The sequence below is a fragment of the Anopheles cruzii genome, chromosome 3 (genome assembly GCF_943734635.1).
Source record: "Anopheles cruzii chromosome 3, idAnoCruzAS_RS32_06, whole genome shotgun sequence".
Taxonomy (NCBI): domain Eukaryota; kingdom Metazoa; phylum Arthropoda; class Insecta; order Diptera; family Culicidae; genus Anopheles; species Anopheles cruzii.
Window position 1 is genome coordinate 7,700,659 of NC_069145.1, and position 17,518 is coordinate 7,718,176.

The following is a 17,518-nucleotide window of genomic DNA, read 5'->3' on the forward strand; positions in this document are numbered from 1 at the left end:
GTATGTTGTACGTGGTTACTTTAGATGTGATTGAGACCGGGTGGCGGCGGCCGTTTGACGGCCGTGCCTCGCGTGTGTGCGCATCAAGTCAAGTTGTTCGAGAAAAAGAAACAATTGGTGGCGCACGGTTGACTTTTAGGGGTTTGATTTGTTTTTTACAATATAAAACTTGTGTACGCTTCACAAAACGGGTTGCGTCTCTCGGTTTTGGGGGGCGCGTGGATTTTGAGCGGTTCGAACGCCATCTCCCGAAACTAAACGTTGGCGCACGAGTCACAACCGTAAGCGTTTAGAATTATCGCAGGCTACGCGGTACAAGCCACCAGCAGCCAACGTGAGCAGGATGCGTCGTACCAACACAGCAGTGGATGTGGATGCGTAAATGCTTGCTTGATCGTGAGCCTAACCTGAGTTTTGAAACTGTCCGAAACTGTCCTACAACAAAAAAGGGCTTACGCTACTTAGCTAAACGGTGAGAGAGTTTCAACTGTGAAGCCAAATACGGTGCGACAAGCAAGGGACCACGGACCGAAGCAAACTTATTCTGAACGTGTTGACAACATTTTTCTGTAAATTTTTACACAACACCCAAAGGTGATGCACATCCTTTCTCAAACTAATAGTTCCGGAATTGACTCTTGAGGGCACTTTAGAGCACTTCGATTGATCTCAACCGTTCAAGGTGTCTTTTCAAACCGTTTTGTTGTAGTTTGTGAGACCATTCTGAAGAGATGCCAACTCAGTGGCTTAGCTTTCAAGCATCTCAGTTTTGTCAAACATTTGTAGAATTGACGATGGATGTTGATAACAAAAATGGTTGACGATGTGGTGTCCACAAGTTGCCAGGTAAAATTGGCAAACGTCAACCGGCGGTAATAGTTATCTATTATTACAGCTTTAGGTTGGGTTGACCTGAACCCGCGAAATTCGCGTTATGCTTCGTTATCCGGGACCCTTGATGTCGCACCGTGTGAGTTAAAGAAAAGCAACCTCGGGGCTGGCCAATCATTTCGTGCGCTTTACAGGCACTACTTTAACATCTAGCTGTGTGTGTACGTCTGATTTGTATTTTTTGATCGGTATCGATTGGTTTTGTCGTCGAATATTGCAACCGACCGGAATCGATGTGCGCTACCATTGAGAAGGTGCTTTGTGGGGAAGGTGGCTACTACACTAGGCCGTTGGAGTCACGGGGAGACGCCACGACTTGTAGCTTGTGGTGGCAGGGTGCCTGTTGCTTGCCATGCGGGGATAACGATAGCTGTCGGGCTCTACTACTGTTGCTGCTGATTGTTGCTGATATCTCTCTCTCTCTCTCTCGGTGTGTGGGTGTGTAACTGTGTGTAACTGTATTTTTGTAACTGCAAAAAGGTTGCGTGCTCTATTTAAACTAGTTTTTTAGCCTTACGAGTCCATCGCCAGCATATATCCGCCTGCCGCCGCCGCCGCTGATCGCCGCTTCCTTCCGTTGTGCGGGGTGGGTGGAGGAACGCCAGCCGGGCGGGAGGCCGGACCATCACGGGGTTTGCAGCCGGAAGCTCCCCCCGCGCGTTTCGGGGAGGGGGAGCGTGAGAAAGTGCGCGCCAGGGGCACGTCGTCGTCGTTGACGTCTGCTACTTCCTGTGCCCCTGTTGCTAACGGTACTACTACTACTACGAATAAGTATGCTCAGTAACCATAATAAGTGCTGGTGGTGGTGGTGGTGGTGGTTGCAGTGGCCGCGCGCGCTCGGCACCGCGGACACCGCCTAGTCTTCCTCCTCCTCGCGGAACAGGTAGGTGCTCCAGTACACCAGGTTGAAGAGCGCGAACACGAGCGGGAACGTTATCCGCGAGATGACGTCGATCCGCTTCGAGCGCGAACATTGCCTGCGGGGAACAGACGGACGGACGGAGGGTCGTGTGAGAGACGGCGTGGTCAGGCGGCACACTAATGGCAGGAGGGGAGGTTTGTTGAAGATGCACTATGAAGATGATGATATCAGAGGCAGAGCTACGGGGTCCGCGATGGACCCCGAACCCGATGGGCGAGCTAAGTAAAGGGGGGGTTCTCTGTCTATTGGGCAATGATCGCGCGGCAATGATCGCTGTGACACCGTGGAGGCACACGAGCAGGGTAGCAGGTGAGCCACTAGTATTAGGCAGGTAGTACTAGTAGTAGTAGTAGTGGTAGTATGCGTTAATGAGCCAGCTACACTGGATGAGCAGCGGGATGTGGTACGAAAAGTCATTCGACAAAAACAAAACCGAAAATCCATTCCAAAACGCAAACAGAAAGAAAGGAAGGCTAGGGTGAAGAAAGAAGAACCGAAAACGGAAACCACAAAACCGGAAAGCGGAAGAACGAGAAAAAAGAACAAGAAGAAGATGGAAACGAACTCGAAACGAAGAAAAATAGGCTGTAAGAGGCTATACCAGGTCGAATTGTCGAAAATCGGATCTAGGTGGTCTAGCTGTCAATTTGGTTCTCCACATTATGCTTTTCTGGCAACACTGCCTTGTTTTGACCTCAGGCTAATGATTCCATGTCGAAGAAAATGTAGTTTGCACCTTATCTTTGAAGGGATTAGACAATGTCGACGTTTGTGCCTGAAAATAACGTTTCGCGGACATCATTGCATTTTTGGAACTTACTGAAGAAAACTGCTACAGAATCACGTCTAGTGCTTGTCGAAGCTTACGGTGATCATGCTCTTGGAAAATCGCAGTTCTTTAAGCGGTATAAAACTTTTAAACATGGCGATTTCGACTTCCACAAACAAAGAACTTCGGAGGGCTCAAAAAAGTTCGAGGACGCTGAATTACAAGAACTTTTGGGTCAAAAATGACACGTAAACGCAACCGCAATTCACGGATCAGCTAAATGTGTCCCAATATGCCATATCCCTTCTTTTGAAGGCCCTGGAAGGGATCCAGCAGATTGAAAAGGAAGTAAATTCTCCATCAGATCGTGATTGGGGATGGAAAGTGGATTCATTTTAAGAAATCTAAAATCAAAAATCATGGGTCAGTCCGGAAAAAGCATCAACGTCGACTGCAAATCCAGATCGATTTGGCAAAAAGACTAACGGCCTGATCTGGGGCGACCAGAAAGGTGTGGTGTATCACAAGCTCCTATAACCTGGTGAAACCGTTAGTTCAGAATGCTACTGACAACACATGATCAGTTTGAACTATGCATTGGTCGATAAACGACCAGAATGGGTCAGAAGACACGATGCGGTAACTTGGCTCCATGAAAATGCGCCTGGAGCATCAAAGCACTTGGCTGGGAGCTGCTTCCTCATCCGCTGTATTCACCGTCGTTTGACCGCTTCCGATTATCATTCATTTTCATCGATGGGACACGTATTGGCTGAGCAGCACTTCGACTCCTACGAGGAAGTCGGAAATTGGATGATGGTTTGTTGGTTTGGTTTGGTCCAAAAGAAGATCAATTCTTTCGGTGCGGCATCCGCGAAGTAGCAGAGAGATGGGAAAAAATGTAGCTAGCGAGGGCAACGTGTAATTTCTTTGAAAAAGCCTCATTTTCGACTTTTAGACCTGGTAAGTAAACGCACCGAACAGAACAGTGCGCGAGCAGCGCGACCTGTGTGCGGCGCGACGTACGTGTAGCGTGTGAGAATGTGGGGTATGTGTGCGTGTGTGTGTTCGTGTTGCATGAGGTGACGGCGAAACACGCGGCACACGGCTCAGGCAGGCCCCAGGAGGCCGTGTGGGCCGCCAGAGCGGCTCTCTCTCCCTCTATTGCTGGAGGCTACTACTGCGCGCGGATGTCAAGCGTGGATGCTGAGCAACTAGAACCTAGAAACAATTCACTCGTCTTGCGCCCGGTAGGACAATGGGCCTTGGCGTGGTCAGGACCATACCACACACATACGTACACGCGCGAAACAACCAGGATTCGGAACAGGCTCAAACGCGTGCGGGGATGGAAATGTCGAGTGCCTAAAGATGGGTTATGTACAGCGAGTAGTAGGCGTCTTACTAACTGCGAGGGCTCCTATCAAACACTCGACTCACACACTCACGCACACATACACAAACACTGATTCATCATCACACAGTATTGAATAGGAAAACAGGACGAAGATGAACGAGAGAGAGCACAAAACAATGCGTTGCGTTGCAAATGGAACGGTGTGTGGCGTGAATCGCGCGAGGTTTGCAGTGCTCAACTAAACAAGTCGAACGAAAGGAAAGCTAGCAACCGTTCAATGTGAACCTATCGAATAGGAAAAGGCACCGGAAACTCGGCACTGACGCTAGAACTAACGTGCGAGAAGTAGGAATTCAAAACTGCGGCAAGCCGTTGCTTAATGGTCGAACGGAATGGAAACGGAACAAACGGAACGGAACGGAACGCATGAGATGGCAGTAGTGACCGGCAAAGGGCAGGTCGGGGGTCCGGACAGAACTGGGCGACTGAATGTGGTGAGAAAATGATAAAAACAGGATAACAGTTGGACAGAAAACTGATGATTGATTATAGAGATAGAGATAGAGCAAGTAGCGCTAGTAGTAGTAGTAGTAGCAATAGAATTAGAAGTAGTAATAACGGTAAGAATAAAAGTAATTACCCTCGTCCCAGACACGGCACCTTCTTCAAGGGGCTTTAGTAGTCAGGTTGACGGTTTTTGGAATGTTTTTGTTTTGGTTTATTTTTTTTTTTGGGTGACAGTTTAGGGTGACAGCAGGTTTATGCCACGTGGCCGTGGTGGCCGTTAGTAGAGGGAAGGAAAACACAAAAAAATAAAATTGGCGATTACATTGAGAGACTCGGTTATACATATACTATTTATATAGATAGAAGACATCGCAGAGACATCGTCCTCGCTCGCGTTGCTCCTCAAGGCGGTGGACAAAACGGCGGCCAGTAGTAGTAGTAGTAGTAGTGGTAGTAGAGTAGTGTAGCAGAGGCAGCTCCAGTGTCTGTTGGTGTGAATTGTTTAAGAGTATTGCCGGTAAGCGGACCCTTGTGTTGTGTGTCTTTGCGTGTTTGCGTTGTCTGTCTCTGCCCATCTGGTGTTTTCTGTGCGGTGTGTGTGTGATTTTGTGCGACAGTACAACAACAACAACAACAACAACACAACAACAACAACACAACAACGGACTGGGGACGGAACGCAAACGGAAATGGCACAGCGGAAACGAAAGACCCGGACCGGCGAAAGGCGGAAAAGCGGAACCGTCGGACCATCACCACCAAGCGGTGCGCTCGTTGCTCCTGACCTGACACAGACTCCGCTGGCCACTGTCGGCTGCGAGAGGGGTAGGAGCGCGCCTTGGCTTACCTAGTCGGGAACTTGGACAGCCAGCTGCGGCAACAGTTGGGCCGCTTCGGGGCCTGCATGTGCACCTCGCACTGGCGCAGCTTCTCCAGCGCCAACGGGTCGCCCGGATGGCGCACCAGCGGTTTCTGTAAGAGCAAGCGGGACAACGAGTTAGATCGAACTGGAGCTGGCTAGGAGCTAGGGTCCGGGGACTACTAGTCAAGGCGAGCCATCAACCACTACACGGAGGGGGCTCCTTAGGGGCCATCCAGGAATCCTGAACTGAAGCGAACCGAACCGAACGAACGATACGAACCATCGCGAAGGTGGCGTTACTGTCGGTGTCCAGCAGGTCGGAGGCCGCGTCCAGGCTGGCCTGCTCCATTTCGCGCCGCTTCTTCTTCATGTTCTCCCGGTGCATGTCTGCAGCCCTATCCGCTTGGTGAGCATGAATGGGTTGATATAGAAGCGCAAAAGAATTTATGTGTTCCAAAATGTGTGGGAAGAAAAGATGACGGTGGTGTGTGTGGGGTGGGGGGGTTATGATCCAGGAGTTCCGGGATGGAAAGGAAGGAAGCATGTGAGGGAGTGAGTGATGGTGGTGGTGTTAGTGGTGGGTCAAAACAAGTAGCCGGAAAGGTGCAACGGAAAATGGCGAAAATGAACGCACCGCATGGTGACACGTGGCGTGGCGTGTGTGAATGCGCGTGGAAAAAATGAAACAGAACGCAAAGAGCGAGCGTGTGTGAGTGACGTGAGTGAGAGCAGCGGAGGGAGAGGAGAAAAGAAACGAAAGAAAAGATGCGGGTGACATCATTATAATCGGTTCGAGCTATGGTTATTCATTATTTATCAGCGGTTGGTTATCACAGAGAGCGAGAGAGCGAGGGAGAGAGAGCGAGAGAAGGTGAGCGAGAAAGAGTGTGAGAGCCGATCAGAGAGGAAAGGGACGGCGGGGTCTGGGTATGGATAACGATCCGATCAGTCGACTTGATCTTCTCCCGCCTAAATCGGGATTGTGACGCCAGCATTCATTGACAGCTGTCAGACGCGCTGTCATTGTGTTAAGGCCGCATGGCGCAATGCAATTTAAGGGAATCGATCGAGATACGCCTGACTGAACCGTAACGGAAAGGACGGAAGGAAGGCTTTACATTGGTGGCTCAATACACAGATTCGCAGAATACGCAAATATATACAGAGAGAAAGAAAGAGAGAGAGAAACACAGAGAGAGAAAGAGAGAAAGAGAAACGGTAGGCAGATTGAGCACAGATAATAGAGTGAGCAAACCTGAACGGGACGCGTAGTTGACGAGGGCGAACTCGAGCAGGGCGCCGAACACGAACGTCAGGCAGACGCCGGTCCAGACGTCGATGGCCTTGGTGTAGGAGACGGGCGGCAGGGACGCGTTGATGCCGGACGTTTGCGTGGCCATCGTGAGCAGCGTGGTGACGCCGAGCGAGACCCGGGCCGGGACCGCGCCCTGGTCGAGCCAGAACGACACCCAGGACACGATGACCAGCATGCAGCAGGGGATGTAGATCTGGATCAGGTAGTACGAGAACTCGCGCTTGAACAGCAGGTCCACCTTCAGACAGCTGTACTCGCCTGTGGTCGAAGAAGGCGTCGGAGGACGGTCGAGAGCGTTACACGCCTGAGGCCCTTGAGGGATACCGGCCGCCATCTTGACGGCCGGTTGATGGGTGGCTTACCGGTGTTGGTTTTGCTGTTGCAGTAATCGGTCAGGAACTTCTCCAGCGTGAAGCGGGGCAGGTGCAGGTTCTTCACCACCTGCACCGGGTCGCCCTCCTTCCACAGGAACACCAGATCGGCCGTCGTCCAACCATCTACACGGGCGAGCGGGCGGGCGGACGAAGAGATTGGTCCGGAGCCAATGGCCAAGGTGCAGAGATAGAGTGCAGGAATTAGAATCCCGTGGCCAACGGGGCCATTGACAAGTAGACAGCGAGAGGGAACGCCGGGGCGGGACAAGGGGACACAAACGGACAGAGAGAGAGAGATAGAGGATCACGTAGGAGAGAGGCAGAGAGAGAGCGGTACTTACAGCTTGCCATACGCAGCGAGCACACCTGACGATCCAGTGGGTACAGCTTGAGATTCATCGGGCAGGCCAACGTGAGTGAAATACGTATGCTATATAGTACCGATCCGTACGGGAAGATACGGATGTAGACGTTCGGCATAATGATGTTATGGAAGTGACCTTCCTTCTCGTTCGAGAAGAACAAGTCAGGCATCCACACACGGTTTGCTTCGGTCAGTGTAAGGTACTTTAAGCGGCCTGCGCAGTGCGTGAAGGGTGGTGGTGGTGGTGGCGTGAGCGTGCGCGAGGACGCGCGCGCGCAACAGAGACAGAGAGTGACAGAGAGAATGGGAGAGAAAGAGAGAAAGAGAGAGAGAGTGTAGAGTGATGGGGTCTTGAATGTGAAGGTGACGGAGAGAGCGTGCGAGCGTCCTACGGAGGGACGTGTCAGTCGGTCGGGACGTTCGAGGCTGAGGCCCAGGCAAGGGGAAGCCCCAAATATGTTTGGGTGCCCCTTTCTTAAGAAGAAGTTTTGACATTGACAGCCTGGATCCTAGTCGTGGAATGGCTAATGATCTCCAGAGCCCTTGGATCGAATCCATCGCGCGAGGTCGCGGTCTGTTTAATGTTCCGGATCCGGGCACAAACAAAGTGTACGTAGACTAGACAAGTAATCTACTCCACGATGCCCCTTCCCTCCCAAGATGGGCGTCTGGGGACCCATTCTTGGAACACCCGGGACAAAGACACAGAAGGATCACAAAGCGGGTCACAAAACTCATTGGGCTCCACTCCAAAAGCGCGTCTCCAAACGCCAGTGGAGTCCATGTCGGTCCATTCCTATTGGGGCCTGCTGTTTGTTTAGGACAGCACGGGTGCTGGGTGTGTGTGGACGTGCGGCGTCACGGACGGTCGTTAAGCTGACAAAGTATCAATTTTGATCCACTTTTATCACGCACCGAAGGGAGCGCTTAGCATCTGGACCTGGACGGATCCTCCAACATATCTGGTGCGGGTCCCTAAGGTCCCCGTCGTTACCTCCTTGTTTGTATGTGTGTGTGTGTATGCGTGTGTGTGTGTGCGGTGGGGGGTTAATCTTTTCTCGCCCCGCCAGACCGTAAAACGGCCTGTCAGGCCTGATGCTCCGGGTTTTATGACTTCAGTTGAACCACGACGGGACCAACTCTGTACTGTCTGGACTCGACTCAGATCACAGCTTCTCGCTTCACAGGTGTTAGGTTTCTTTGGGTGAGGGGGGTGGTGCTGGTGGTGGGCATTGGAGACCCGATGGTGTTGTTGGGTCGGTAGTGGTGGTGGTGGTGGTGGTGGTAGTATTGGTAGTAGCAGTAGGTAAATGATGATTGATGTGTAAACTTTACAGCCCCTTGTTAGACATACACTGACCGAAGACCGAACGAGGCAGAAGACCGATAGACTCGAGTCGATGATAGATCCGTGTTTCATGGCCCCCGTCGACCAGCCCATCCTCCGTCCGCGTACCGTTGCCGTCGCCGCCACCGTCCGCGGCTCCGTTGCTGTTGTCCACAACCGTTGTCGCCGGTTTCTTTCGCGCGCCTTTCTTTTATTTTGTTGTTTTGATTGTTTAAGGAGGGTGGACCCCGGCGAAGGGAGGAACGCCGTGCTGGGAGGACGGTGGAAGGGTGCCCCCGCGAGGCGAGGTGGGCAAATTTTCAATTTAGAACCAGTGAACGCGACGGAAATGGCTAAGTAAACTCCAACGCAGCGGAGCGGGCACCGCGTAGTCTAATGGTCCCTTTTTTTATTGGAAATCTTCCCGGACTCTTCCCGGACCCCGTCGTTCCGTCGCAGACCCTCCCGACCGCGATTGTGTGTACAATTTTTCATCTTCCCGCGTGTGCGCGGTTCGATCCGGTGTCGGTCGAGAAGGTCCTCCTCCGGGGGCCTTCTCGACATAAAATTGATTTCTGCGAATCATGTCGTCTCGTACGGGGCAAGGTAAGGCTTCCCCGTGGCTCGTGGGTCTAGGGGTCGGGCCGGCGAAGGGAGGGAAGAAAAATCGTCCATCGCTTCCGGGGGCCGGAAACGGTGCGGGTTCGAACATGTGTTTACTGTTTCACATCGGCATCTGCGGCACGGCCTACGACCGGCACGGGAAAGCCGGAGCTTCCGGGGAACTCATTTTATCAACATTATTGCGTTTTCCAATTCCTCGTGGCCGCCGTTTCCCCGAAGCCCCCGGGGTGGATTTTTGCGCGACGCGCCCCCCTGGATGAACGATGACAGTAGTAGTGGTAGTAGTAGTAGCCTAGTAGCGACCACCTTATCTAGTCGGTCGGTGGATTGGATCCGGGGCTGAATCAAGGATCTGCGCAGAGCCGACCGAAGTTGGAGAGATGTCGAGCATACGGTGGTCGCTAAGTGGTGAAGCTATTCTGGGTTTGGTGCACCGAATGGAAGAGGTTTTGACACTTGTTGACAGCTGTCAACAAAGCGACCATAACGATGGTACCGTCTGTGACATTAAGCTTGTCTATGAAGTAAAGCCAAGAACGTGACTTGGAATGAGTTCTCGAGGAGTCTCGAGTCTCAAATAGGATGGCTTTGTAGGCTTCCTGCACAATGCCCGGCAATACTCGAGTCTATTCCAAGTCCCTCAATAAATTTTGGAATTGTTGAAGGTATAAAGGTCTCTTAGGTAGCTCCTTACAATTCGTTGTGTCACCCGCTTAACCGACATTGTCATCTCTTTCTCTTTGCCAGCATTGTCAGCTGTCATTCTGCAGAGACCATAAGCTTTATAACACCTGCAAGGGTGTACAGTATTATTGACTGCGTTCCAAATGAAGACGCAAGAAGTTGTACTCAACAAATACCCTAGGGGAACTCTATCTATTAAAAGGATTTTTCTTGTAGAACCTGTCTGATGAATACAGTAATTCAACCCCCATCTGATGCCGTTAGACTAAACCTCTAGATTGTCAAATGCTACTGCGCTGTTTCACAACTTATCAAGCCACCTGGTACGCGCGTGGTGTTGTTCGTTTACAGAATTACTCCGGAAAGCCTGGTGCGCTCGAGGGCGGCCGGTTTGTCGGTTAGACCGGGTCGGCTAGGGTCGGGTCGGGTCGGGCCGGGGCGAGCCGGTCGCATCCCCGGGTGGTGCCGGCCGCAAGATGGATGGCGATTTCGAGATCAATATTTCGCAAAATTCTGTTCATCCCCCACCGAAAGGCACCGCCACGAGCGGTGGAAGCCTATGCCTTCGATGTTTCGGCGAAGAAACGGCCACAGACGTTGCCGTTGCTTCTGCTGCTGCTGACGATGATGATGATGATGATGATGGTGGTGGTGGCGGAAAGCAGGTTTCATATTTTTTGCCCCGTCAACATCCTTCGGCTGCCGCTTCTTCCAGGAAGAAGCAGAAGAAGAGGAAGCAAATAAATGCTTGAAGCCAAATTTCACTTGATTGGCTTAAAGTAGCCTGAAGGGTGTGTGCCACGTGTACCACACGGGCCCGGATCCGTTGGTCCGTCTGTCAGGATCGGGATCGTGCCAGTTGTCGTTCGATGACAGTAAGCGGTACCTCCGGTGGTGGTGCCGTCACCTCGACAGGCACGACGGATAATCGAGTTTCGAGCTCAGCAATCACTACCGGCACCACGGCGATTGCCGGGGGACCGGCTGCAAATTATGAACATCATGTGCGTTCGATTCGATCGAAGGAAAGGGCGCCGACCTGGGAAGGGTGGGATAGAAAACGGACCCACTCCTGGAACACCCGGATGGTGAGCAACGCGCGATGGTGCCGCCGTGGTGAATTCGTTTGATATTTTCGTTAAATTCGTTTCCCCCGTTCTTATCGCCCCCGCTAATCCCCGGGAATCGGCGGGGCGGGGTGTAGAAGTGGCGAGCAGGAAGGAAGCTAATCGCTGGTGCTGTGATCGAAACCCATAACGAAATTGCGCCCCCGGCCCAGCGAAAACCGCGTCGATTGGGAGCACCCGGTGAAAATTCTTAGCTTGCTTGTGGTGAGCGAAATCGAAAGTTGACTCGATTGCGCGCCTACTGAGTCGGTGGCGGTACAACCTGCTCAAAATTAAACGGGCTCATAGGTTTCGTTATCGTGACGTTATCGTGGGGTCATTTGGTCATTTCTGCTACTTTTGGTCAGGGGGCCGACCAAAACAAGGCCGAAAGGCGCTACTTACCTCCGATGTCATCGAACTTTAATCGTTCGTCCAGCCACTGTTCACGGAACGTGAGCTGCACACTGTACTCCTACGGGTTCGTCATTGGAAGGTGTGTGTGAATGTGTGTGTGTGTGTTTGTTGTTTGTAGTGTTTTGCGCAGCGTGGCCATGGTTGACGCGCCGAGTCCGAAGTGACAGCCGATCGTTTAGGATGGTAGGTTGAGGTGCGCGTTGACAACGATGACGTGTCCTTCGCTCTGGCCAGACGACAGCAACAGGTGTTTCTGGGTCCCCTTTTATGGAGTCGGGAACTCGAGCGCCCACTTCGCTGATCGATAGCGACAGTGCGCAACGGGGGGTGTCGGGGTGATGCTTAAAATGCTGGGCTGTGGGTTTCATTCGCCACGTGGCACACGTGGCACTGTGGGCCACGCTTGCGGCTCCCCCTATTCACCGGCCATAATTGCGACGGCGGCGACCAACAGTTCTTTACTTCTGCGAAAGCGGCCGGTGAAGCTTCGCAATCGCACCGAAAGGACCGATACAGAGGGACGTGTGGGTGTGTGTGTGTGTGTATGTGGGAGAGGGAAAAATAGAAAAGAAAGAGACAGGGCATCCAGACAGCAACGAGATGAACGTCGTTGGTGCACGCATGTAACCCACACAGTCGGCGGGGTTTGGGAAGCTCCAAAGTGTTGCTCAACATCGACATGACTGCCCTCACCGTGATTCTGTGTCTGTGTGTGTGTGTGTGTATGAATATGGGAAACCATAAAAAAGAACGGACAAGTTATGGTGGAATTGAAAGTAAATAGGGTAAGAAAAAACAGAACATAGTCGAGAAGCACATGACGTAGCGAGCCAACGTTCCAACGTTCGTCCCTCGGGCCGGGCCGGGCCGGTGCCGGGAATCCAAACAATTCGAAGAATGAAGTCGTTATCATAATTGGGGTGGTTGCTGCAGGAAACTCGTTGGCCGTTGCCGTTGGAAAACTCGGCGAGCGGTGCCGATTCCTAGGTCGGTTCCGTCGGCAGTGCCGACTTATGAAACAATCACTGCGGTTGGCTGCGTCCCACACCCGCTGTGGGCGAGCGTCTTCGAGACGTCTCCGAAATCACACCCTGATTACGTCATCACCAAACGGGCAAACTGGGGCGCACGCAGAGACACGTCGTCAGAGCCGTGGGGTGTGAGGTTATGATAACTCGCCCTGGTACCGGGGTAACCTGGTGCTAACTCTCCTGACATGGTGCTGCGAATTAAATCCGCCACGTTGGCTACGCTGGCAGCAGCATAAGCTTCTGTGCGGGAGTGCATCCATGCGGTCACAATTAACGACATGTTTCAATGCAAACTTTTCATTTCACTCTCGTTACACAGAACAAGAAATGAAATGCTGGCTGCTGTCTCCTCTAATGACCGTGATGGTGGTGGTGCTGATGATGCTGATGATGGTGATGGTGCTGATGGTTGTGCCTGGCGCCCGGTCGTGGGCGGCCCGAGAACTGATGCGAACATTATACTTTATTCTCTCTTTTGTAGTGGCCGGGCGTTATGTTGCGGCTTTCGAGAGTGGTCGCAGGAGGCCGGGCGCAGCCGGGAGCCGCTTTTACGTTAGGGAATTTATTTGCATCCGTTCCGTGGCCGTGCTGTGCTGCCGGGGGTCCTTGTTATGCTTTCGCTTCTTCTGCATGCGGTCCGCGCTGTCCGCGTTTGCATCTCGCATCGTACTGCAAAACTAAGTACTGCAGAGTCGTTGCATAATTCATCAGCTTTAGTGGCCACGAGCCCGAGCATTGTATGCTGCTTGTTTTTTTTTTGGAGACGTGTGCCTGTGAGAGGGTGTGCCTGTGTGCGGCTGTTATCATTTCCGAAACCCCATTCCGGTGCCGGTTTGTAACCGATCCTGTTCTTGTTCTGCTGCGGCCGCTCCACCGGGCTGCCGGGCTTCTGCTGGCGATGGGAAAGCTTCAAATAAACATTGCACGGGTGGAATAAACCATCCGGGAGATAGGGAAAACAAGGATTGCCCGGCCAGCCAGTCAGCCAGCTAGCGACCCGGTTACCTAATGCTTTACATTATTGATCATCGTGCCGTACCTGGTCCTGGCCGGCCAGTCCTCTATTTACAGCCCACTAACGAGGCTGTAAACTTTCCCGGCCAAGCCCGGCCAGGATTGAGCCATTGCGTATGCTTTTAAAGTTATGACCAAATGTTTGGCCAAATCAGAGCCCAATCTTTTGACGTCTTGGCCGGCCCGAGATAAAAACCCTACCGCGCCGTACAGAAAACAAACAGGATCCATGAAATGGATCGCTCAGTCGTAAAGAGTCGGTCAATAAAATACCGGGCAACCGGGGAACCGTGGCCCGGCATTTCCCGGCGATACCGGTGGGCCACTTCGGGATGGGCCAATATTTTCGTGCTTCGTTACCGGTCCGGATGGTTCGGGACAGCCCCGATAAACCGGCAAAGATGTTCCCCTGGCACAGATCGTTAATTTGATAGTGAAGAAAAAAGGGAGGCCCCAACATTTCGGGGGCCTCGGTGGTTTTAAAGTTAATTGGAAAAGTTTTGGCCCCTCGGAACCCGGGGCTGGGCTCACCGGTGGACTTTATCGGCCGTCCACGGCACGGGCCGGCATGGCACGGTGCGGCAAGTTTGGTAAGTCTCGGGCAGTTTTGGAAAAGTTTCCCCAGTTCCATGGCTTCTGCCGCGGTGGCGGAAGCGGTGGCTGCGGTAGGCTGACTTATGGCGGACGATAACCGTAAACTGCACCGTACGATGGTCTAGGTCACTGCTGCTGGTGCTGCTGCTGCTGCTGCCGGGATCCTTCGGTGTGTCGTCCACGCCGGGCACAGCTGTTGGTTGCATCCCGTAACTTTGCCGAACTCCGATCGGTGAAGAGTCTCGGTTTCTTTGAAACGCTTCCACCCGCGGCTCCTGGCCCCCGGTCGGCGGAACGGTTCGGAATTGATGGGCAAATTCGGTCGGTGCAAATTTAATAGCTTATTAATTTTATGGTAGCCGTAAGCCCCTGGTCTGAAGTGCTCGTTGAGATACCTCTCCCATTCGGGCGCCGGTTTCGCGCACGGTGTTCCCAGCTTCCAGCAGTGGTTTGGCCCTGACCTCAGCGCAGCGCAAAAGGTGGCTCGTAAGTTGTTTAAAATCTAATCTTTTTAACCTCGTTAGCTTGTCACGGGTGGAACGGTGCGCCACTAAGTGCGCCGGTGTCGCTTTGAATTATTCCATCACCATCAAAGTGCACATTGAAACAACAACGAAAAAAAAGCCCATAACAACAACATGTCAATGTCATCTTTAGCTAATTTTCGAACTTTAAAGTTCTTTTTAGTACAAATGGAGGCGCCTGGTGGTGCGTAAAATGAACTGGATGGAGGCGCATGTCTGCCTATGGCCGATGCTTTGAGCAAACGGGAATGGCAGGTGGTGGCAGGAATTATCCGACATCTGGTCTCCGTCAGATCGCTTGCTGTGTTGTGCCGTGCCCTGCCATTATGTTGGGCACCTTTAACGAACTTTGCTGCTCGTGGCGCAATGGAGGCGCATGGTGCTTTGTGTAAATTCTTTTCAAATGCTTCCCATCAGGTTGCAGGTCGTGTATGGTCGTCGTGCATTCTCTTCCTATCTTGTGCTGAAAGCCTAGCTTTCCGTTGCTTAATGAAATGTAAATTTTCAATTCGTTTTCTGAGAAAATGCTTCCCCATTCGTTGCCCCGTTTCTAGCTCGTGTGTGTGCGTGTGTGTGGGCTGTTTCCCACCCGGTCCGTAGCATGAAAGGTCAACCTTGGTTGTCCGTGTCCCGTGGAGGTGGGTGGTTCGGGTGCTAATGATGTCGCATTCGTAGGCGGAAGCAGTCAACAGTGCGAACTTGAATCGTGTCAAGTGGCCGGTTGAGGTCGCAGGAAGAATTTCGTACCAAGCTTCCTTTAATGTTGCTGCGCCGCACCGTGTTTGGGGGAGCAAGCATGGCCGGTAGATACCATTCTTAGTTGATGCCAGCAGTAGGATCAGCAGGGGCTATCCTGGTTTGCTGTGAAATCTATGCAGGACTCTAGGCAGTAACACGTGAGTTGTGTTCATAAATTTTAACCCCGTAATGGACAAACTTTAGTCATGAAACACAAAAAAAAGTTACGAACAAAACAGTGTGGAACAGAAATGTTGAAATTAAACTTTTAAAGTCTTGAAAAAATAATGATGAAGCAATGATGTTATGGTTTGTGTGATGGACATACTGAAGACGGCAAAGTGAAGGCGTCCTGATAGGATGAGCTCCATCTCCAATCAATCGAGTTTACACACGTACACCAGTTGCAGTTCTAGACACGACGGCGAGAATGGCGACGACAAGTACGTGTAGCATAACGGATGCTTGCTTTCGAACGGAGAGCAGTTCATGTAGGTTATGATCATTGGATTATGGGTGGACGATATCGGTATGCATAAATAACTGTACTTAATGTTGAAGTGGCCAAGCCACGCGCACTCGGCAGGGAGTGGCTGATTAACTGTTTTGGGATTAGCATAAGATTAGAGGATTCGATAAGTACGACAAACATGGATGGCAATGATTGGCAACACCGGGAGTGGATGCACATGAACGGCTGGCAGTCAGTGATAACGTGAACGGTGGCTATGATACTCGCACATTTAGAACACATGATGTTTAAATCAAACCAGTTACGATAGGGACAATTGAAAATGTGTGTGGGTGTGTGTGTGTGAAACATTGAACGATGTCGACGGACGGAATGAGAACTTCGGGTGGAATAAAGCGATAATATACTCCGCATTCAGCAGCACACACAATGGACGATGACAAAAACATACAAAAACAAATGAAAGCTAGGGAATGGCTGAAAAACAACGCACCATTGTTATAAACAGATCCCTGGAGAGTTAGAGAGTGTGTAAGCCTGAGTGGTGAGGTTTTTTTGTATCAACTTCATTGAAACAGTTTTTTTCATTAAAATATGGTGGCAAAAGAAACAACAACACAAGTCGATAAACTGCCAGACATAAAGTAGAGTAAAGTAACGAAACCTGGAAAACATTTCGACTAAATTCAATAGAAGTTGGTTTGAAAATTGAAAATCCAAACATCGAATGATAAAAAATGAGGAAAAACTGAAAACTGGTACCGGCATTCGGCTTTTCTCGACGTGCACCTTCCAGAAGAGCGAAAGTTGGTGGCGAAGTTTGTCGGTGCGCTCGTTTCGAATGTTCGTATCCAGTGTGCTTGTGTGTGTGTGTGTGTGTAGGTGGGTGGGTTTATTTTCTTTCACCATTATTCTATTGCTCAACACTTCTACTTCCGGATCCGGTCGGTACCAATGCGCGAGTGAAGGAAGTCGGCAGGCAAAACGTGGTCGTGGACGTGTTGGTGGTGAGTGGTGAGTAGTGGTAGCAAAGTACAGACAGACTGAACGGGTTCTTGAATCCGGAGGACGCTTTTGCATGTCATCAGAATGCTGTTGTACCGCCCAAGCCGGACGCACGTATTGACCCGGTAAAAGAAGTACAAAACGGTTCCCGGGGACGCGCAGACAAAGAAATCGGTCAACGCAACGAGACAGAAAGAGAAAGAGCGATAGCGAGAGATAAGGAAGATGGTGGGAATTTAAAAAAAAAACAGAAAGAACGGGAATTAGAGAGAGAGATTTATGGAACATGAAGAAGTTAACTTTTGTCGACATTTTCTTTGGCAACGGTGACAGTGTGATAGTTCTTTTTCCCTGCAACTTTGCCTACTGTGACGTGGATAAATTCTTACGGTTCCGTGTTTGATGAAGGGAGCAGAAGAGAAAATGAGGGGGGAAAAAATGGAGGGAGAGAGAAAAAAACAATCGTGTGTGTGTGTGTCATGAGAGTGTCCACGGTTGGGAGGATCGGGAGACCAAGTAGCAGGGGAGAGAAAAAAATGGCGAGTGCGATGCGATGGGACACAATCAACGTTAATTTGATTGTCTCTTCACTGATGGTCTCATTATCTTGGATCCTTTTCA

General features: G+C 51.3%; 1 protein-coding gene across 12 annotated transcripts in view; it reads right to left on the bottom strand.

Annotated features, from left to right (window-relative positions):
* Positions 1–1,747: 1,747 nt before the first annotated feature.
* Positions 1,748–17,518, bottom strand: part of LOC128271346 (glutamate-gated chloride channel) — a 37,167-nt gene continuing 21,396 nt past the window's right edge. For 3 of the 12 annotated variants that reach the window (XM_053008824.1, XM_053008825.1, XM_053008826.1), the window contains exons 4-10: positions 11,508–11,577; positions 7,339–7,575; positions 6,986–7,120; positions 6,564–6,881; positions 5,589–5,695; positions 5,294–5,418; positions 1,748–1,868 (exon numbers count right to left, since the gene is read on the bottom strand). In XM_053008824.1, the coding sequence (XP_052864784.1) occupies positions 1,748–1,868; positions 5,294–5,418; positions 5,589–5,695; positions 6,564–6,881; positions 6,986–7,120; positions 7,339–7,575; positions 11,508–11,577 (1,113 nt within the window). Of the gene's footprint in view, positions 1,869–4,579; positions 4,613–5,293; positions 5,454–5,575; positions 5,720–6,560; positions 6,882–6,985; positions 7,121–7,338; positions 7,576–11,507; positions 11,578–17,518 lie in introns of all 12 variants that reach the window. The other 9 variants (XM_053008827.1, XM_053008829.1, XM_053008828.1 and 6 more) reach the window with 6 other exon arrangements.